General features: G+C 34.5%; 1 protein-coding gene across 1 annotated transcript in view; it reads right to left on the bottom strand.

The window, feature by feature from the left end:
• The window catches only part of mora (cysteine and histidine rich domain containing protein), a 316,465-nt gene that overhangs the window by 254,722 nt on the left and 38,087 nt on the right, over window positions 1-23,656 (bottom strand). Inside the window, exon 3 of the mRNA XM_090396942.1 lies at window positions 16,988-17,094. Within this exon, the coding sequence (XP_090253068.1) occupies window positions 16,988-17,094 (107 nt within the window). The remainder of the gene's footprint in view (window positions 1-16,987; window positions 17,095-23,656) is intronic.

The raw sequence follows: 23,656 nt of genomic DNA, 5'->3' as shown, positions 1-23,656 counted from the left end.
GTGCAGGACACCAGAGTGTACAGAGGATTTGAAATTGGAAGTGATCACTATTTAGTCTTGAGCAGGATAAAATTGAATTTCATATTGAAAAGAATAACATGTAAGAAAGTTTTAAAGCGAATAAAAGTTGAGCAGCTCTCAGATGTAAACTGTAGACTAAAATACAGAAATATTATTGAAAAGAAAATGAAAGAGTTTGAGAACAGGAATCAAACCTTGGAGATTCAGTGGCAAACTCTGAAGGAAACATTGATTGATTCTGCCAGAGAGGCATGTGGCGAGGTTGTGTGCAAAGATAAAAAAAATCAGAACTCCCTGGTGGACACAGGAAGTTAAAGAGGCAGTGAAGGAAAAGAAGAAAGCATATCAAAAGTTCCTGTCAAATAAGTCAGCTTATTCTCTTACAGAATACAGAGACAAATGTAAGAAAGCTAAACAGTGTGTAAAACTAGCTAAACAAAAGTCATGGGAGGACTTTGGCAAGAATATAGAAAATAAATATCAAGAAGGTGGCAAAATATTCTGGAGGTTGTTGAAGAAGCTCAGGAATGGAGGAAAGAGTGCTGTAAAAGGAATTAGAGATGATAAAGGTGAAATGAAAACAGGAGAAAAAGATATCCTTGAAGTATGGAGTAATTACTTTGAAAAACTGCTAAATGAAACAAGCAGTGATGACAGCACAGTGATAAAAAACACTGACCAGGCATGCAGTCAGGAATACATATCTATACTTGAAGTAGAAAAAGCCATCAAAGGCTTGAAATGTGGAAAGGCAGCAGGAGTAGATGATATTCGACCAGAAATGCTGAAGTATGGTGGTATAAGAGTCTTACAGTGGCTGCACTGCATAGTTCAGAAAGCCTGGACAGAGGGACGAATTCCCGATGATTGGAGTAGAGCTCTCATAGTACCCATATATAAAAAGGGAAATAAAACTGAATGTGAGAATTACAGAGGTATTTCCCTACTGAGTGTTCCTGGCAAGATCTATGCAAGTATACTTGAGAAACGGTTGAGAAGAATTGTGGAAGAAAAGCTTGGTGAAGAACAAGCTGGATTCAGGCCAAATAGAGGCTGTCAGGATCAGATCTTCACTTTACGACAAATAGTCGAGAAAGCATGGGAATATAACAAAGATCTGTATTTAAGTTTTGTCGATTTGGAAAAGGCATATGACAAGGTGCCAAGAGAGAATCTATTTAATACGCTGCAGTTATATGGTGTCAATGGTGCATTATCACAAGCAATACTTAGTCTTTATTTGAGTTGTGAGTCAGCAGTTAGAATTGAAGGAAGTACAGGAAGATGATTTAATGTTAAATCTGGTGTGAGACAAGGATGTACATTATCCCCTCTGTTATTCATTATCTATATGGATCACATTATGAAGGAATGTGGTATTAAACCTGATATCAAAATTGGAGATGTTAATGTCAGCTCTTTGCTTTATGCGGATTATGTTATACTTCTAAATCAATCCGCTACAAGTCTGCAAGATTCTCTGACTAAATTGAATAGCTGTTGTAATAGATATGGTATGAAGGTCAGCAATAAAAAGACAAAGACAATGAAAATAGGCAGAATCATTGAAAATGTCAACTGTGTTGTGAATGGAGAACCTGTGGAACAAGTAAAACATTTCAGCTACTTAGGCACAATTTTTACTGAAGATGGTAAACGAAATATAGAAATAGACAACAGAATCAGCAAAGCTGGTATCGTGGGAAGTCAAATGAATAAATTCATATGGAATAAGAAAGAAATTAGTCGGAACACTAAATTAGCTGTATACAAGACTGTGTTCAAACCAATTTTAACTTATGGATCTGAGAGCTGGGTCAGAAGTAAAACACTTGACCAAAGACTAGAGACCGCATATATGAGAGTCCTGAGAAAGATTAGAGGCGTGAACAGATGGCATCAATGGCAATATCATATTAAAAATGAGGATATTAGGAAAGAACTTGACATTGTCAGCATCCAGGAATGCGTTAGCAGAGCTAATCTCAGATGGTATGGTCACTTAAATAGAATAGGAGAGGAAAGATTAGCAAAACAAGTGTTCTCTGGCAGGTTGGCAGGAAAACGACCCAGAGGAAGACCAAGATATAGGTGGATTGATACGGTACAAAGTGCCTTAGACGATAGAAATATAAGATCTGATAATGTTGGAGTCTTGACAAGTAACAGACTGATTTGGAGGAAAATTGTAGATAGGAAGTTAGTAATGATGTAATTTTTTCATGTTGTACTGTCATATCCTGTACACCCCTTGAGGGTACATGGCAGGAATTTGATGATGATGATGATGATGATATCTTTATTCAAAATTAGAGCTGTATTGGAAAGAAATGCGCATTACTTGCTTTCAGTAGCACTAGTTTTGAGATGTGGCTATAAAACTGAGTTGAGTAAACAAACTGTTCAACATCACTCCTTCATCCAATATTAACAACAGAATGCTAAGTTCAATTTGACCATGAGCGAGTTCAAAGTATGGATTAAAGCTTAAAAACATGACTATGTTAAAAATACAGCAAACTAACATTAAACTGATCATGTTGGAGGTTTAATGGAATATTTATAGCAATACGATAGGGTTAAAAAGTAATTTTAATGCTTCCAATATTTCACTCAATCACTGAGACATCTTCAGGTATTACAAATAACTCTTAACCCACACAAAGACAACACAATACTAAATGAAATATGTGGGTGATTGAAGTCCTATCTAGGAGATGCACCTAGGATGGTGGCTGGTGGCCACCATCCTAGAGTGGGGCTTATGACAAGTACTGTTTCCCAAATTTTGGGAAATTTTATGCATCCATATTTATTAAAATTTGGTTGATTTCTGAGTGCCTCCACAGATTCTAAAAACAGTCTTTCCTTTTTGAATTTACTATGGCAGTGCATGGTGGTTTTCTTCCAGGAGATCCTGAGAGTTGTATCCAACACATGGTCTGCAAGGCCAGAATGACGATAGTCATGATTGTAGATGTATGATTTGTGTTCTTCTAAACTGATGGTCGATGATCTATGTTTGTCCAAAGTAAGCCAGCTTGCAGGAAAACTGGGTACCTTATATACGCCAGGCACTAAGAGAGGAGGGAGCTGATCTTTGTTAAAAATTATTTTTAATCCTTTCCTAGTGCAGTAAACATTCCATTAAACCTCTAACATGATGTCCTCCCAGCACTTAAGCCCTAACATCTCTTCTTCTTTAGTATTCTGCAATTGAGCAGGTTCTTCTTTTAGTAGCAGAAACTTTCCTTCCACTATCCCTTCTGTTCTGAGCCTTCTTTTTCAAGATTGTGTACCTGTCTCCATTGAGCATATCATCTAGCATTGGTTTCCTTACTCTTCCACTGGATCTTTTTCCGTCTATTTTTCCTTCGATGGAATCTCTGATGTTTCCATTCCCTCACAGAATATGTCCGACCAGTTTCCTTTGCTTCTTTTTATCCTCCTTAACGGACTTCTTTCTTCTTCTACTCTTTTTAAGAACTCTTCATCTTTAAGAACTTTTCCATCCTTCTCCAAATCCACATCTCAAAGCTTTCCAAAAGCTTAATTTCTTCTTTCTTCAATGTCCAAGTTTCAGATGCATAGTCCTGTTTCAGTGTTCGATACTAATGCCTTGTCATCTACGTATCCTATTGCAAATATCTGCCTCCCTCCAATCTTTATTCCTTCTTCCGAATTCTCCAGTGCTTCTTTTAGCATTGCTTCAGAATACATATTGAACAAAATTGGTGACAGAGAACAGCCTTGTCTTACTCCTCATCCAATGGTACCTGGTTCTGTTGTATATATGTCTCTCACCATGGCAGTTTGTCCCATATATAGTGAGATAATTAGCCTTCTGTCTTTCCAATCTATACCAATCTTTTCCATTACTTCCACCATCTTATCCCATTTTACATAGTCAAAAGCTTTCTCAAAATCTATATAACAGATGTTAACTTCTTTATTCACTGCTAGACTTCTTTCACTTACTATTTTTAACAGTCCAATCGCATCTCTTGTTCTCCTACCCTTCCTGACACCAAACTGATCTTCTCCAAGAAATTTTTCCACTTTAGATGCAATTCTTCGTGTTAAGCCCTAACATATAGAACATTAAACAGATTTATATCTTAGTTTACTGCAAAATACTGCAGTGAGACAAAAGTCTATTCTTAATGTTTTATTTTTAACAATGACAACATACTCAAAAAAAATTTTTTCATTAAAATTAGCTCATCATCATCATTAAATTCCTGATATGCACACTCAAGAGGTATACAGGATATGATAGTACTACATGAAAATTTACATCATTACTAACTTCCTATCTACAATTTTCCTCCAAATCAGTCTGTTATCTGTCAAGACTCCCACATTATCAGATCTTATGTTTCTATCTTCTAAGGTACTTTTTACTGTATCAATCCACCTATATCTTGGTCTTCCTCTGGGTCTTTTTCCTGCCATCCTGGTAGAGAACATTTGTTTTGTTAATCTTTCCTTTCCCATTCTATTTAAGAAACCATACCACATGAGATTAACTACGCTAACACATTCCTGATTGCTAACAATGATAAGTTCTTTCCTAATATCCTTGTTTTTAATATGATATTGCCACTGATGCCACCTATTCGCACCTCTAATCTTTCTCAGAACTCTCATATCTATGGTCTAGCCTTTGGTCAAGTGTTTTATTTCTAACCAAGCTCTCAGATCCATAAGTTAAATTGGTTTGAACACTGTCTTGTATACAGCTAATTTAGTGTTTTGAATAAATCCTCTTATTCCATATAAATTTATTCAGTTGATTTCCTACCATACTAGCTTTATTGATTCTGTTGTCTATTTCCATATTTTAATTTACCATTTTCACTAAAAATGGTGGCTAAGTAGCTGAAATGTTTTAATTATTCTATAGGTTCTCCATTCAAAATGTAGTTGATATTTTCACTGCTTATGCCTATTTTCATTGTCTTGTTATTGCTGACCTTCATACCAAATCTATTACTACAGTTATTTAATTTAGTCAGGGAATCTTGCAGACCTGTACTGGATTTATTTAGGAGTATATTATCTGCATAAAGTAAAGAGATGAGATTAACATCTCCAATTTTGATATCAGGTTTAATACCGCTTTCCTTCATAATGGTCCATATAGATAATGAATAACAGAGGGGATAATGTACATCCTTGTCTGACACCAGATTTAACATAAAACCATCTTCCTATACTTCCTTCAATCCTGACTTACAATAAAAGTATTGCTTGATATAATGTCCCATTGACACCATACAACTGTAGTGTTTTGAATAGCTTTTCTCTTTGCACCTTGTCATATGCCTTTTTGAGATCTACGAAACTTAAATACAGTAATGAATTTAGTTTAATCCTTTATCCAGTGTAAGCAAACAAAGTTTGCGCCTGAAAATATCTTCAGGACTGAGGCAAGGTGGTACATCTGTAGGCAGCTCGCAGCAAAGGTGGACCAAGCTCTCATTACTCCTATTGCCTCAGTGCTGAAGATATTTTCAGGCACAAACTTTGTTTGCTTACACTTGGATAAAGGATTAAACTAAATTCATTATAGTCTAACCAAGTGTGAAATAAACTTCCAACACCTTTCTCTAAATCCAGAGTAATTTAATAATAAGGTGGTACACCTTTTGGCAACTCGTATAGGTAAATATGACTGACCTCTTCATTGCTTCTGTCTTAGTATCACCACTTCTCGGTCTACCTCCCACTGACGAGATCTCAATAAAGGTCGAAACCGGTCTGGGTTGTGGCCACTTAATGCATAGCATTATACATGTCCAGAAGGGGATGTGCTTTGCATTATGGGAGATACTAAGACAAGGAGTGATGAGAGGTTGGTCCACCTTTGCTGCAAGTTGCCTACAGACGAACCACCTTGCCTCAGTCCTGAAGATATTTTCAGCCGCAAACTTTGTTTGCTTACACTTAGATAAAGGATTAAACTAAATTCATTATAGTCTAACCAAATGCAAAATAAACTTCCAACATCTTTCTCTAAATCCAGGGTAATTAAATACAGTCATTGTTACATCCCCATGATTATTAAACTATTTGTTGTAAAGTGAAAATCTGATCCTGATGGCCTGTATTTAGTCTTCCCATGACTTTTGTTTAGGTAGTTTTACACAGTGTTTAGCTTTCTAACATTTGTCTCCGTATTCTCTAAGAACACAGGTTGACTTACTTGCCAGGAACTTTTGATATGCTTTCTTCTTTTCCTTCACTGCCTCTTCCTGTGTCCACCATCATGGAGTTCTGATTTTTCTATCCTTGCAGACAACCTCACCGCCTCTCTGGCTGAATCAATCAATGCTTTCTTCAGGATTTGCCAATGAATCTCCAAGGTGTGATTCCTGTCCTGAAATACACAAACATTATTGAAGAAAAAACTCTTTCATTTTTTTCTTCAATAATGTTTGTGTATTTTAGTCTACAGTTCATATCCAAGAGATGCTCAACTTTTATTCGCTTTAAAATTTTCTTACATGTTCTTTTCAATATAAAATTCAATTTTATCCTGCTCAAGGTGATCACTTTTTAATTTCATATCCTCTGTCCAATCTAGTGTCATGCACCAGTGAGAAAACATCACTATCAACAATAACACAGTCGATGAGACTTTCTTATTCCTTGCCTCTTCTCTCCATGTGAATTTGTGCACATTTTTGTTGGAACATTGTGTTAGTAATAACCAGTCCATCCTGAGCAGAAATCCAACAGGTATTTGCCATTATTATTGGATTTGCTCTTTTCCCCAAATTTTTCCAATATATTTCTGTATGTCTTACAATCATTTCCTACTCTGCTATTTAGATCCCCAACAAGGACCAACTTTTCCTTTTTCTTTGTGCCAGTTGCTTTCTCTAAAGCCACAAAAAATTCCTCCACTTCTACCTTAGAGAATCTTCTGTGGGACCACAGGCACAAATAAGTCTCATTGTCCAGTTCCCCTTTCTGATATTTGCCCGCATCACTCTACTTGATATTGCTTGCCATTCAAGAAGATTAGCCGCATATTTTGTGTTCAATACTATAGCTACTATAGCACCTCCTTTTCCCTGATTATCATTGCCTGCATATAACATTTTGTATTTATTGCTCAGAAAGACAAAAATGACAAAATCTCACTAGATTTTGTCTTTTTTGTTTCAGTCACTCCTGTTATGTCGATCTGGTACTTATCCAATTCCTCAGCTAGCTCCATTTTTTTGCGATTCAGGCTTCTTATGATGATACTGTTGAACTCTGGTGATGTTGAATTGGGGTGCATTTCATTATTTGTTCCAGTAGCTGACTTTTTTGCTGTTCGCCCTGGTTCCCTGGCAAAAACAATGGAGGCCTTCTTTAATCGGGTGGCACCCCAGTAAGCATGAAATTCTGTCATGTTGTACCATTCATTTTATATTTTGGTTTAAGCTAATAAGAATAAAATTTGTTCAGCTAATTCCTAAATTCCAGCCCATCTTCGTTCGTTCAGTATCCAGGTAGATACATAACAGGGTGCTGTTAAATCTGGAATGAAAGGTTCAATTTGTTATTGAGCATTTCATTCAGGATTTTACTAGGATCTAAAACCTCTATAAAAAGAAAATGCTTGTACATAGGTGTAAGTGAAAACTTTAATGTATTAATATTTTATTAACAGAATTTTGTAAGTGATAAATTGTATACTGTCTTAGAAATAATATACCAGGGTCTAAAAGGTCTTAGTGAAAGTTACTTTAGAAGGAGAAAATTTAAGCCAAGTCCACTTTAGCCTAATCGACTTTTCAACATAACCCCGGGGCATCGCAATGCGAAGTCCGAGACATGTGTACGGCACCCACATGATGGGGAGAAGCATAGGGGATTGAGCAAAAAAGAGTTAGGTGTCGTCAGCAACCAGTGACGTAGTTGGGAGAGCGAACTAGGGATATATAAGGATTTGCCAGCGAATATAGCCCTCTCTTAGTCCTCTGTTCTTCGTGGTGTCTCCCCACCCCCCTCAAAAGCGGGTTCCGATGGAAGCAGTTCGTGGCGACGACTAGAAGGAAGGTCAACGATGGCTACAAAGTCAGGTAGCGATCCGCTTCAAGCGTAGCAAGGGCACAGCCATGCAGCCAGCAGAGACCATAGCCTTATGCCAAGTCGTACGTGCCTATCTGTCGAAGCGGTGTCGTTAAAGTTATAGGAATAGCAGTGATTCGTGATTGTAATCACAGGTGGTAAGAAATCAGAGGAAATTATAGATAGCAGACATAGGAACCTAACTGAAAGGAATCAGCAAAGACTGATGTCATGCCCACGTGGTCGGTAAAGTAGAAACTTTTGTCTTTTGTACTGAAAGCAGGACTAGAGCGAGTGAAAGTGCTAACCATGTATGTGATAGGACCTTTAGTGTTTTTGTTTTACTGGACTATAGTGTTTTACTTTGTAGCTAGATGTTGTATTTCCAGAAGTTCATTGTTACTAAGTTATGCCCATAATAGAATTTTGGTAAATTGTAGTCTAATCTGGGAAGTTTAAGGATTGTTCATTTATATAATTGTGATAAGTTAATGAGAATTAGATTAATTGATCTGTTGGAAATATATTAAGTGACTACTTAGTTAGCATTAGATGGATTGTCTGAGAAATTTTGAGATATCCCTTTATGAACAAGTTATTATATGTCTGAAGGTAAATTTTGATCTCTGTGTACAATACCTTAGTGTAAAATAAACGTTTTTGTTTTCTGTACCTAAGAAACTTGCCTGATTTCTCATGCCAATGTACCACTTGCTAAAATTAGAACCTGTGTAAATTTAAATGTGTGTGTGTGGGGGGGGGGGGGATTTGGTTACGACTGCTGATTAAGGAATAAACTAATAGGGTATAAATAAATAATAAATTCTAAGGTCGCGTGATTATCTGCGTGTTAACTCTCTGATAGGATATCCTTCTTGTATAGGAATCAAGATGGCGCAGCTGTATTAACAAATAAATTTTTCTTGATCCCGAAAAGGAGCAAACTCCAGATCTACAACAATAGAAGAATTCGCCCAGAGCATTCTCTTTGTCTGCAAGAATAGCACATGTGATCCATTAGAAAGAACGCTGTCTGATAGAAATCGGCTCTAATTAAGACTAAGCATTGTATATTAGTGGCTGGAATAGGAACAGCAGAACAATTGGTAGAAAGACTAAAGAACCATAGATAAGATTTAATAGAGCAAAATATACAGAAATAACAACAATATAACGAATGGTGAAGATATAACAGTGCACCACGAGAAGGTGAGGATTGGACATCACGTCAGAAGTTCTGTTCGGTTCTCTACATTCCTTTAAAGGCTATGTGGAGGTCTCCTCTCAGTTATAGCTTTGACCCTCCCCCCTTTAGATTTAGCTTGATTTAAATAATAATCAGAATTGTGTATACAGAGTTATATGTTCATGAATGAAGAAACTACAATAAAGTGAAATGATTCAAATTATACAAACACATCTGATAGTGCAGCTGCAATTCAAATTAATAGCAGCTGTGCTGTCAGCAACACATGCTAATTCTGTGACCTCACAAGCAAACTGCAGGATAATTAACACCACGGTCACAGACAATAAACACCTCCCACTTATCAGTCAATAGAAGCAAAGTATGGTGCACAAAGGATCAATTAATACTAAGGCATTGTTGACAAGAAATGAATTAGAAGATGTGCTAATGAGAATTGGAGGCTGTTTGGAATCATGGAAAATGAGATATAGCCATTTTAAGATTAAAAAAAAATGGGGCAATCTAATCTCTAAGCAAATACTATATTGTAAAAAGTCATAATTTACAATTATGATTTTTTTTTTACAAATATTTCTCTATGATAACATTTTATTAGTTTTGATTCCGTAACCACGTATAATCGGCAACTGCAATGTGTCCGATATTGATATTTATAATAAAATGAAATGTAAATTGTAATATTTACTGTAATTACCAGATAACTGATAGTTGTAATAATTTTGATGTTTTTATTGAAATTCACAATAGTTAAGTGTACTGTGATATTTGTGGTTCATCATAACATTCTCATTTTGCTGACGTCATTACTAACTTCTTGAATGCCACTTAGTGGAACAAGTGCACATGCTCACCAAGGAGATTGATGGGTGACTGACAGTGATGGAAAGCAGTCGATACCTGGGCGAGAGAGAGAGAGAGAGAGAGACTGGAAGTTTAAGAACGCAGACCAGAGAATTGTTTTAGAACATTTTTAAGAAACTGTGACAATTGGAATATATTAACAGAAGATTTTGAAAAAGGAATCATAGCAAGGTGAATCCTTTAACTGGAAGAGTTGAGATTGTCAAAAAGTGAATAGTAAATAGAAGGATAAATTAAGTGGATGTTCTAATTCAACATTTGAAGATTTCTGTCTCAAGGATGCCAGTGGTGATATTAATTATTTTATCAGAATAATGATGAAATTAGTGAAATCTGAAACTGTGACCTGGCTTTAACGAGGAGCACTACTTTGATATAGCGTTGTTTATAAAGTAGTAAAAGAAACCATTTTTCTTTAGTAAAGGATATGTCTTCTTGTAATAAAATTGCTTGAGGTAAGAATATTTATATTCCAGTGAAACATTGGATATGAATGGAACAATATATAAATGCATTGTACTAAATAAGAAACCACTGCATAGTCCTGTGGAAGTTAAGAAGTTTTAGATTTTGAGGAAGACCTGATGAAGAACTGACTCTGATGAACATTTGCGTTTGTAGGAAACTATTGTTAAAAAAAAAAAAAATGTTCAGTCTGATAGAAGTATACATGAAGTAAACCAATTAATAGAATGAGTCAGTGTGAGATAAATTTATCCTATAAAAATAAGGAGATCTCAAAATACAGTTTTATTCTAGAAGGCCTTGGATCCAAGTAGTTTTATAGTTATTAATTTAATTTTATATACGATGTGCATAGTTTTAGTTTCATTAAATATCTTTTTTTTTTTATTTGGTCTTGAGTCAATCATTTCCTGAACTCTAAAAAAAATAGAATTAAAAGCCATTGCACCAATCGGATTGAACTCTTGTAAATTTAACTAACACTATGTAAAAAGCAATCTTATTACAGAGAAGGATATTAACATAATTGGTGCAGCTGACAGGATTTTTAACATAAATGGAACTGACATGATCATTAACAGTATGATGTACAAGCAGTTTTACTAAAACAGGAAAAACATTTCCAAATCATGGAGTTCATGCAGAATCATGTTCCTTTATAATTTTATGAGCTAAAAACAAATAATTCTTTAAGTGCACTCAGTAGTTTTATGTTTAATACAACTAACTTGACAAGAGCAAAATTTACCTAGCTATTAAAAATATTAACTACTCAATAAAGTGGACAAAGTTTTCTCACCTTTTTAAATCAAAATATGAAAGTGGTAATAAAAACAGTATTAAAAATAAAGACAAACTGTATAAATAATACAATGCAGATTTGTCTGGGAAAAAAAAAAAGTGAAGATTCAACAAATAATAGTTCAATTAAGCAAATAAATTGCTTTTTATTATTTCTTTCTTCCTATTTATTCAAGAGATAGTCATTCTGTTAATTGATAAGAGATTTTTTATAGAATTTTTTAATATAGAGGATATTATCTTATTATTAATCCTACCATAGAGATGTTTATATTATTTGATCTCTTTTTCTAACAATTGTTTTTTTTAATTCCGAGTGTACCTATATATTATTATATGCACAAGGGTTCACTCCGATTAGTGCAATGACCTCCTTTTTTAATATTTCTTTCAGAATCCAAAAAATTACTGACTCAAGACCAAAATACAAAATAAACACATTTAATAAAACAAAAACAATATATATATATACACTTCAAACAAATATTACATAACTAACTACAAATTAATTGGACCCAAGGCCTTTTAAAAATAAACTTACACTTAAGACTAGACTAAACACTTTGTTTTCACAAAGACAAAATGTTCATGGCCAGTTTCTCTCTCTCTCTCTCTGTCAAGGCCCTTTTCCGAAGATATATGACTTTATTCATTTTCACAGGATCCTTTTTCTTCACTCATGTAGCACATTTAATTCTTCCTGACTTAATTCTGTCTCCTTTCCAGTAGAAATAATAGTTAGATTCGGCATCCTTAATATAGATGAAACTTCCTAATCAGAGTTTTCTCGAACATTCCTTTAGAACGTAAATAGCAATTTCTTCTTTTATTCGCTACTAAAGCTTATTGACAGTCCTTTATTTAAAAAAAACTTACAGTTCTATGATTCCCTTTTTGGAATCTACTATAAATCTTCCAATTAGAGTTTCCTTGAATATTCCTTTTAAAACATCTATAGCAATATTTTCTTTTAATTATATATACTTATTCCACTTTGAAACTTAATAGTTCCACGATTCCTTTTTCGGAATATACCATTAATTTTCCTTCGAATCTAAATATCTGCCAGCCTGTGTTCTAAATTCCTTCCAAACGCTATCTTGTTTATTTCTGTTACTCAGATACTGAATGCTTTCCTTGTCAGCTGTCAATCACACATCAAACTTCTCGGCGAGCATGCACACTCCTTAAAAATGGCAAGCGAGAAACTAAATACCGTACTGTATAATGGCTGACACAGTTGTTTCCGTTAGCGACAAGAGAATGTCTTCATAAAACACGAAACTTAATATTTTAAACTAATACAACTATTTCACTTTTGACAAAACAATTTCCATAACGGGCACATCGCAAGTGCCAACAATGCGTGTTATGAAACTAAAACTAATAAACATACTAAAATAAACAATACGTAAAAATATTCAGAATTTTAAATTATGATTATTTTTACAATTCCATCTGAATGATTTTTTTGCAATATTTCCAGTAAATAGGTGAAAGAAAATAGAAATAATGCTTTGAAAACAAAGGGATAGATCTGGAAAGTAGATAGGGGAAAAACAAGAACTTTTTTTGAAAATTCACAAAAATTTGGAAATTAATTTTTCCTGCTATCCACTAATGCCTTCTATTTCCTAAAAGTACGATGCCATACAGTCCTAACTTTTGCAAACCTTAGGCAGCCAATCACCAAGTTTAGAATAACTGTTAGCCAGCCTAGACTATAAATGATTTTTTCTTAAACTGGCAACCAAGGAAGAGAGTATGACAGACAACTAACATCATCCTGCAGTCATTAACTTGAACACTATATATTATTATTGTTAAATCTTGAATGAAAGGTTTATTATGGGAGGACTAGGGGCCATGCATGGAAGCTGGGCAAGAGCATGGTTGACAAGGGTGTTAGAGCTAGGTTCTTTACTTGGAGAGTGGTAAATGAGTGGAATAAGCTTCCAGAGTCTGTTGTGGGTGCTACGACCGTGAATGAGTTCAAGGCAAGGTATGAAAGATACTGTGTGAATGTTGAATAGTTGTTCTTGACATGATATTAGGGCCTCCCTCGATGAGTCTGTCGACTCCTTGGAGTTTCCCGGAACAATAATAATAATAATAATAATAATACTGTAAAATATTTCATTCAGATTTAACAGATACAAAAAAATTCCCGGAGAAAATGCTTGTATATAAGTATAAGTGAAATTGTCGACAGAAGTAACAAAATAATCATTTAATTGTAAATTCATCTATGTATTATATTGTTAAGTGTCCTTGTAAAACCAATAAGGGTTGAAATTTAGTTAAAGTTATGTTAACATGAGAAAGTTAGATCTAAGTATACAAAGAGATAATCGGCTTAAAGAAATGACCCCAGCCAGTCACGTACACGAGGTCCAAGGTGTGCACGTGGAAAGAACGGTACCTAGTGCAAGAATTTTAGGTGGCGGTTGAAAAAAGAGTGTCGTAAGAGGGGAAACAGCTCAGCAAGGATATATAGAGCTTGGCAACGCCAACTCGGAGCTCCACTGGACATTGAAAAGAACGATGTCCAGTGGCAGACATGCGGCCAGATAGCGATCCAGTGTGTGCATAATCATCGGTACAGCGGAAAAGCCAGCGCAAACCGATCGACATGCAGAGCCACGTGGACCAAACCCGGAAGAGCAGCTTTGCCCACATTAGAAAAGGTGATTCATGATCGTAATCGCTAGTTTGTCCTGCCTGAAGACAACTGACCATAAGAGAGGGTAACAAGCCATGTGAATTTTTCGGGAGATCGAGAAAAAAGGGGCAAGAGAGATCCTGATGCTCGATAATGTAGAAACTTTTCAATTCCTTTGTATGCAAGAAACAGATAGTGTGCAAATTTGTGCGCATATGCTCAGTGATTGGACTTACAAAACCGAACCAGGACCTTCGTATCTAATCAACTGGTAGATTGTCTTAGCTCTGAGTAAGAATTTATGTACAGTGTGGTATCGAATTCCTAAAGTTTGTTATAGCCTGATAGTTCTTGAATCTAGATTAAGATAAATGCTTGTACAAGAATGTTAGTTGAATAGGATCAAGCCAGAAATTTAACTGGTAGTAGATATTGTCTCATATTGTTTATGACTAGGAGTATTAAGGTTATGTCTGGTTAATCATTTTAAATTTTGTAGGAGAGATTCAATTTTGTTAAGTGATCTTAATATTTGTACATCGTATTAGAGTAATGAATAAAGCTTTCTTTTTCTTATCTATCAAATTGCCTGATCTGTGAACTCAATGCACCACTCATAAAAATAGAACCAGTGCAAATTAAATAAGAGTAAAGATATACAATTTTTTTTTTGTAATTGGAATTTTAATTGCTTGATTATCGAATAGTGTGTCATTCTGATGTTAACTCCCTGACAAGGAAGATTCTCCTGTCTAAGAATTTGGATGGTGCAGCTTTAACAAACAAATTTTTCCATATTCTGACACAGAGTTAATTCCAGATTTGTATCAAAGAAATTTGGCTCTAGCCGTGGGCAATTTCTTTGTCTACCAAGTTTTGCACACGTGAGCAATTTAAGTAGTGGTCACAGAGCAAAAAGGGTGAAAGCAAGTGCGAGAAATTATATCAAGTAATAGGGATATTCACTAAAGATAATAATCGTAAGTTTTAATAATAACAAATTATAAACACAACAAACACACACATAATAAGAATTTAATTTAAAATAAGATAGAGAAATTTAACATTATCAGAAATAGTACAAGTTCTATGGTTAATTTTCTTGAGAATAGCAGGCAACCAGGACTGTGCTTATGCATAGGCATACAAAGCTTTAGTTGGGGTCCCCAAAAAATTAGAGCCAATTTAAGGGCCCCAAATGATGAGAGAGAGGCTGCGAAGCACCCTAGCACCTCGGGCCCCAACTGCCTCAGGAAAAGTGTAAGTACAGCCTTGCAGGCAACATATGCACAACAAAAAAATTTAACCTTTTCTTTTAGGGTTACACAGTGATCAGCATTCATTTTAAAAATTTTATAGAATTTACAACCATGTTAAAAAAAACTTTTTTTTTATTATCCCGACATTTTGATCTTCACATCAAGATCATCATCTGGAGCGTACATAAATATACAGGACAAGCTGAGTTACGTCATTGACTGTAAGCTAGAGAAACAATGATTTGATCACATGTTATTCTACTGGCGTGACCTCTGGTGAAAAAAAAAAAAAAATATATAAATTACATCAAGCTAAATTCTATTTTACAATGACACGAATAAACATTCTTTTAGATAGTTTTCTTTCAGAAACAATTGGTGTCCTAATTTTAGTATTACAATTCTTATTTTTGATTTACAATACTGGATTTTCTACAGTACTACAACTATAAACAGGACTGTAGAAAATCCAGTATTGTAAATCAAAACTAAGAATTGTAATACTAAAAATAGGACACCAATTGTTTCTGAAAGAAAACCATCTAAAAGAATGTTTATTCCTGTCATTGTAAAATAGAATTTAGCTTGATGTAATTTATATTTTTTTTTTTTTTCACCAGAGGTCATGCCAGTAGAATAACATGTGATCAAATCATTGTTTCTCTAGCTTACAGTCAATGATGTAACTCAGCTTGTCCTGTATATTTATGTACGCTCCAGATGATCTTGATGTGAAGATCGAAACGTCAGGATAATAAAAAAAGTTTTTTTTAACATGGTTGTAAATTCTATAAAATTTTTAAAATGAAAAAAATTTAACACTTGAGACAAACTTATTTTTCAGCATTATGAATAAACAGATAGTCTTTTACAGTTGCCATAATAACAGGGATAAAAAATTCCACTAAGAGACTTGGTTTTTTAATTTTTCCTATTAATTTCTCATTAATATATCAATTTCCATTGTACTGTCAAGATACTGTCATTAAATAAGAATGGTCCCATGCACATCAATTCAGAAAGATGAAGCTTTCCAAGCTACAATGGACTTTCTTACAGAGTAACCTATCTTCTGAATGGTGTTTGTTCAATGACTTTTCAATTCTGCTCAAATATTTTCAGTACAGAAATTTTTTTTAATGCTTTTTTATTAGTTGACTAAGTTTAGTTTAGTTATATTTCTCCAATATCATTTTAAGGCATTCCCTATGTACAACACATTATTAAGTTTTCCTAGAAATCCAGTTAGTGTTTGCACTTCTTGAAGTGAAGATATTTCCATAAATTGTATAAATAAAAAATAAAAATAAATAAAAAAAAGTTTAGTTTATTTTTTTTTTTTAAAAAGTATTACATAACATATTTCATGCTCTAATTCTCCAGTCAAACATCTTTGACCCAACACAAAGTTCCATGTAATTTATGAATGAATTCAAATAAAACTGTCAAAAAAAAAAAAAAAAAAAAAAAAAAAAAAAAAAAAAGCACTTTTTCATGTCTGAAGCTAAGCAACAATCCAACTTTCTGATCTTGAAAACTGGAAGCTTAATATGATAAGAAGGAAGAGAAAGAATGATTACAAGTCTAATAGAAGCTTCCATGATCCTAATAAAAGTATAATCATTTACAAATCAGTACCTTAATGTTCAAGAATTCTGTGAAGTCTGTTGTTTTTTTGCTACAGCAAGACCAGCTTTTATAAGCATCATGAAACACTGGAGTTCCTGGATGATGTATACAGGAGTCTGAAAAGAAAAAAAATTATATACCTAAGATATTCATTTTTAAAACTTTCAGAAAATTATAGAAGCACTTCTACTTATAAAGTTACAGAGTTTAATTGTGTAATAAAATATGCTCCTGAAATCATATTTTATTTAATTGTTTTTATTTGTTTAAAAATTAATAAGAAAAACATATAATTATACCAACAGAATTGAAAAATCAATAATGTACACTAGTATTGTGAATTACCTGTTGGTTGGAGAGGCAAGTGAAAATTATTGGTATTCACTTTAAGTGAATAATGCTTACCATAGTGCAGACAAGTTAAAGCTCGTGGCATGGAATCACAGTAATCAGAAATACCATTAACCTTCGCTCTTTTTCATATTCCCCTCTCTTGAAGCAAGTTCATTCTGAGGTAGGAATCAGAAAACTAATTGGTTTCAAGATATTTTCATAAATACTGCATAGTACAACCTTAAGGAAGAGAGTGAAACAAGCAGAATAAAACAATGGATGAGAAGTTACAGGTAAACAGTGAAGGATAAACATCCTTCACTATTTACCCTAAATGCTTCTAATGCCTACTTGGTAAAATAAGGATTCACTAGAAGCAAACACAAGAATATGAATCATATAATGTATTATTAAAAATTTTCATAGTTGTGAGAACTCAAAACATTTGTAGGATGCCACAAATTGGGTTTTCACTAATCAAAAGGAATTTCCATTTGAGAAGCATTACTTGAATACTTCATCAAATTCCTAATATACACCCATAAGGATGTACAGGATATGATAGTACTACATGAAAATTTATATACCCTCAAGGGATGTACAGGATATGATAGTACTACATGAAAATTTACATCATTATCTACAATTTTCCTCCAAATCAGTCTGTTACCTGTCAAGACTCCCACATTATCAGATCTTATGCTTCTATCTTTTAAGGGACTTTTTACTGTATCAATCCATCTATATCTTGGTCTTCCTCTCGGTCTTTTCCTGCCAACCCTGCAGAGAACACTTGTTTTGCTAATCTTTCCTCTATCATTCTGTTTAAGTGAACATACCACCTGAGATTAGCTCTGCTAATGCATTCCTGGATGCTGACAATGTCAAGTTCTTTCCTAATATCCTCGTTTTTAATATGATATTGCCATTGATGCCATCTATTCATGCCCCTAATCTTGCTCAGGACTCTCATATCTGTGTTCTCTAGTCTTTGGTCAAGTGTTTTACTTATGACCCAGCTTGCAAATCCAAAAGTTAAAACTGGTTCGAACACTGTCTTGTATACAGCTAATTTAGTATTCCCACTCATTTCTCTCTTATTCCATATGAATTTATTCAATTGACTTCCTAACACAGCGCTTCCCAAACTGTGGGCCGCGGCCGCCTTGGGGGCCGTAGGTTTTGTTGAGGGGGCCGTGAAATAATGAAAACAAATTTAAAATGTTTTAAGACTAAGTAGATTTTTTCATTTTAAAAGAAACGTATTTTAACTTTTATTATTTATTATTTCTTTTTTTGTTATTTTTTATATTTTAATGGAAAAATTCACACATTGGTGCTGCGTATTTCGGCGCTTAATGAATATTAGTAAATATTGCTTATTCATATGTTTCATTTCAAAGCAGTGGTTAATTGTATTTACTTCGAAAGCTCTCCAGGGAAGCTCCAAATCTTCCTGTCCCTTTCATCAATCAGGGACTGTTGATATTGACTTTATATACATATCAAAACTCGTTTTATATTATCACTGTTATCCGAGCTAGTTTTCTGTAACCAATAAAAGTTTCGCATATACTTCACACATGAAAGAAAGCTTAAACAATTTCATGTGGGGACATAGTTACTCGCTTGCAGTGGTAAACAACACCCCCTCCCTAAAAGCCACTATACTGCAGAGGCAATAAAAACAATTACTTTTATTATGCCAGTGAATAAGGTATGAGCAGTCTGTGTAATATATTTCTCAACAAAGAGTGCAATTAGAGACAACTGGGATAAAAACACACTAATTAATGAATCACATGTCCCCTCATACAGAAACTATGCTATATAGACTGAAACAAAACCATGTTGCATGGACAAACACAGTATCTTAACTAAAAACTATTGTTATTAACTAGATATGTGTGAGTTCGATTTCCCAAGGCAGCAATAAAATTCAACCGAACGTGTTAAAATTCGTAAAAGTTTAAAACTAAGTAATATATATATAATGAATGTTATGGCAGTTTCACATATGGAATTCGGTTGAAGAGAGTTAGCATTTCAACTCAATTGTCAGCTATGCTTTTATCTTTCGACTGCGCGATCTTTTGTTAATACCTCACCAATCATATGCACGTTTTAATAACCTGCCTTTGCTGTCTGTTTTGCGTTAGGCTTAATTACCGTAAAGGGAGAAACGTCATAAAAGAGAAAAATGTTCCTGTCCGGGGATTCCCTTATTCAGGTAATATTCACTAATTTCATGTTATCAGTCTGCGGTGTGCCAGTATCGGTAAGTGGTGATATTATTTGATCTATTCCACGTTAAAAAATTTAACCCTGAGATGGATAAGTGGCTGATAAAAAATTTTAAAAAAATCCCGCGAACAATCAGAAGAAGCAGAAACAGACTCAAAAAAAGGACAGTATTTCATATTTTACCAGAACAGCCCGCATCGTCTTCAGAACCAAACGGTAAGGATGAAAAAATGTAATATATGCATTTGATTTTTGCAATATTCGCTGTATATGTTTTGTATTGAATATAAATACAATAAATATTATATAGGGGGGGGCCGTGAAATATTTTAATTTTTGCAAAGGGGGCCCTGACATCCAGAAGTTTGGGAAGCACTGTCCTAACATACCAGCTTTGTTGATTCTGTTGTTTATTTCCATATTTAAATTACCATCTTCACTAAAAATTGTGCCTACTTGTTCGTGTTTTACTTGTTCCACAGGTTCTCCATTCACAACACAGTTGACATTTTCAATGCTTCTGCCTGTTTTCATTGTCTTTGTCTTGTTATTGCTGACCTTTATACCAAATCTATTACTACAGTTATTTAATTTAGTCAGGGAATTTTGCAGACCTCTACTGGATTTATTTAGGAGTATATCATCTGCATAAAGTAAAGAGATGAGATTAACATCTCCAATTTTGATATCAGGTTTAATACCACTTTGATTCATAATGTGATCCATATAGATAACGAATAACAGAGGAGATAATGTATATCCTTGTCTGACACCAGATTTAACATTAAACCATCTTCCCGTACTTCAATTTTAACTGCTGACTTACAACTCAAATACAGACTAAGTATTGCTTGATATAATGTCCCATTGACACCATATAACTGTAGCGTTTCAAATAGCTTCTCTCTTGGCACCTTGTCATATGCCTTTTCCAGATCTACAAAAACTTAAGTACAGATCTTTATTATATCCACATGATTTCTCAACTATCTGTTGTAAAGTGAAAATCTGATCCTAACAGCCTCTATTTGGCCTGTAATTCTTGTAGATAGGCTTATACGTTGGTAATTATTAAATTATTTATTTAATAATTTAAATTTAAATTATGGTGACTATTAAATTATTTATGGAATTTACAACATATACTGGAATATTAATTTCTTTGGAATATCTCCTCTGTTCAAAAAAACTCTAATAAATACCTCCTATATTTCGGCAATGTCACATTGCCATCTTCATGGGAACATACAACAATGGCATGTGCACACAGGCACTACAAAAAGCAAATGAAGCAGAAAAGCGAAAACTACTGTTGTTCCTAGAGTCCTAAAGGTGCCCCCTAGCAGGCTATATTGGGTTGTTTGGCTGCTGGGCTGAAGTTCTCAAGATGCAAGCTTCCCAAATTTGGGGCAGTCTCATGCACCCAAATTTGTTGAGGTTTGGAAAGTTTTTTTTTAGAGCTGAGGCTGATTCCATGAACAATCTTTCATATTTAAATTTGCTGCGGTGTATTAACATGGCTTTCTTCCAACATATTCTGTGGTGCGAATCCAGAGCATGGCCTGCAAGCCTAGAGTGGCTGTATTGGTGAAACCAGATGTAGTCTTTGTGTTCTGAAATCCTGCCATTTCCTGTCCTGCCTGTTTGGCCAAACGTAGGACAGTTTACAGCTGCAAAGGACCTGATATCCCCAGGTAGGTCTAGGAGAAGTGGTTGGTCTTTGGTGGAGCAGATAAGGGATGCCAATTTTTTATATGGTTTACAAGAAGTCAGGTCATATATATTTTTAAGATTTTGGTTAACTTTTCAGAGGTGCCCTGGATATAGGGAATGGTGATGGATTTAGTGTAATCTTTGCTATGAATGGGGGGGGGGGGGTTGAAGCCATTGGCTAAGAAAGTATTAAGGGTGTGGTTTAGTTCAGTGGTTAGGGCACTGTCATCTGAACAGATTAATTCTGCCCTGTTATAGTGTTTTTATAACCCTATATCGTTGTGAAGGGGTGGGGGGGAAATTGCTGGTGAATGTATCTGCCCGTATGGGTGGGTTTTCTGTAAACAGAGAAAACCAAGGATCCATCAGGCTGGCTGGTGATTGGAGTGTCTAGGAAAGGGAGACTGTTGTTTTCCTCTTTTTCCAAGGTGAACTGGATTCTGGGGTGTTGGCTGCACTCCTTCTTAACACACTTCTTAAGTGTGAAGGAGTGGAGTGTATCTGAGCCATGTGACCAAATAGCGAACACATCATCAATGTAGCAAAGCTAAACAGTGGGGTTTGTGGGGCTGAGTTTAATGCTTTCTCTTCAAAAGTCTCCATAAAGAAGTTGGCCAGGGGTGGGGAGAGTGGTGAACCCATTGCAGTCAACTCTGTTTGCAGAATTTTCCTTGCCAAACAAAATAGCCTGAATTCATTGTGAACTGAAATAGGGATGAGATATCGGAAGGAAATTTGGCTTGGATGAGCTCTAAAGTTTCCTTGTGGATATTCATTTGTGATTACATTTGATGAAGGTTCTACCTTAGTAGAACCTTCTGTGGGACCATAGGCACAAATAAGTCTCGTCCAGTTCCCCATTCTCATATTTGCTCACACCACTCTACTTGAGACTGCCTGCCATTCAAGAAAATTAGCCTCTTATTTAGTGTTGAAAACTATGGCTACTCCTTTTCCTTGATTGTCATTGCCTGAATATAACATTTGGTATTTATTGCTCAGAAAGATCTCATCAGTTTTTGCCGTTTTTGTTTCGTTCATCCCTATTATGTCGATCTGGTACTTATCCAATTCCTCAACTAGCTCCATTTCTTTGCCATTCAGGCTTCTTATGTTGAGAGTACTGATCTTAAACTCTGGTGATGTTGAGTTGGGGTGGGTATTAGGATTTGTTCCAGTAGCTGACTTTTCGCTGTTTGCCCTTGTTCCCTGGCGAAAACAACAGGGGCCATGTTTAACTATGCGACACCCCAGCCGGCATGAAATTCTGTCATGTGGTACCATCACTTTTTATTTTGGTTTAAGCCAATAAGAATACAATTTGGTCGGCTAAATCCCAAAATACCAGCCCATCCTCGTTCATTCAGTATCCAGGTAGATACCCAACAGGGTGCACCACGAGAAGGTGAGGATTGGACATTAGGTCAGAAGCCCAGATCGGCATTCCTTTAAAGCAGGAGTCTCAAACTCAATTGGACAGCAGGCCATTTGCTATAAAAGTATATCTCAAGTGGGCCGCAAAAAATTTGACTAAAAAAAACCTGTACTAATTAGAATCGAAGGGAAGTGAAAAATTAAGTATAAATAAATTGGATAATTAATAACAAAAATTTTATTTATTCTAAGTCATTACAAGACATAAAATAATAGTATAATGATTATGACAACTCAAAAAAAAATAATAATATAAAGAATATTTTTATTATATTATAGTAATATTTACAATAGATAGCATTAAATCCAAATTAAACCGAAATTAAATTTTATTTGAATAAATCAAATATTTATATATTTGATTTATTCAAATATATAAATTTATATATATGTTCAAATATATCAGAAAAATTTACAGAGTCTCCTGTCAGCTTGAAATTTTTTGTGTTTGTGTTGAAATAAAATACTTCTATATTTTTATTTTTTTTTGGGGGGGGGGGGGCTATATTTTGGAGAAAAATGATATTTTCGGATTAATATATATATATATATATATATATATATATCTATACACACACTTGCATAATATAATGATAGTAATTTAATTTCAGTATTTTATTTTTTTCCTGACACTTGACAACGTTTATTATTAACCAGCCTGCCAAAATTTGGACTCAAAGATTGTGAGCATACGACCTTCATTATGACAGAAAGGTTGACGTCGGTTTAACTTGATCTGTGGGCTGTTTTGTTACCTTTCATACATGAGAATAATTGTTCACATAAATAGGTGCTTCCAAAATAACAGAATATTTGCTGCAAGCTTTATTTCCAGATAATTTTGACCAAAATAACTATATATTTTTGGTACACTAGCTTCTTGGTATTTCACTTTTAGAATGGAATCATTTTGGAAATCAATAAGTTCCATTTGAATACAAATAGGAGCTTTTT

The sequence above is a fragment of the Typopeltis vanoorti genome, chromosome 8 (genome assembly GCF_054136105.1).
Source record: "Typopeltis vanoorti isolate ZY-2024b chromosome 8, IOZ_Tvanoo_1.0, whole genome shotgun sequence".
Lineage (NCBI taxonomy): Eukaryota > Metazoa > Arthropoda > Arachnida > Uropygi > Thelyphonidae > Typopeltis > Typopeltis vanoorti.
This window is presented reverse-complemented; position numbering and strand designations above follow the sequence as displayed.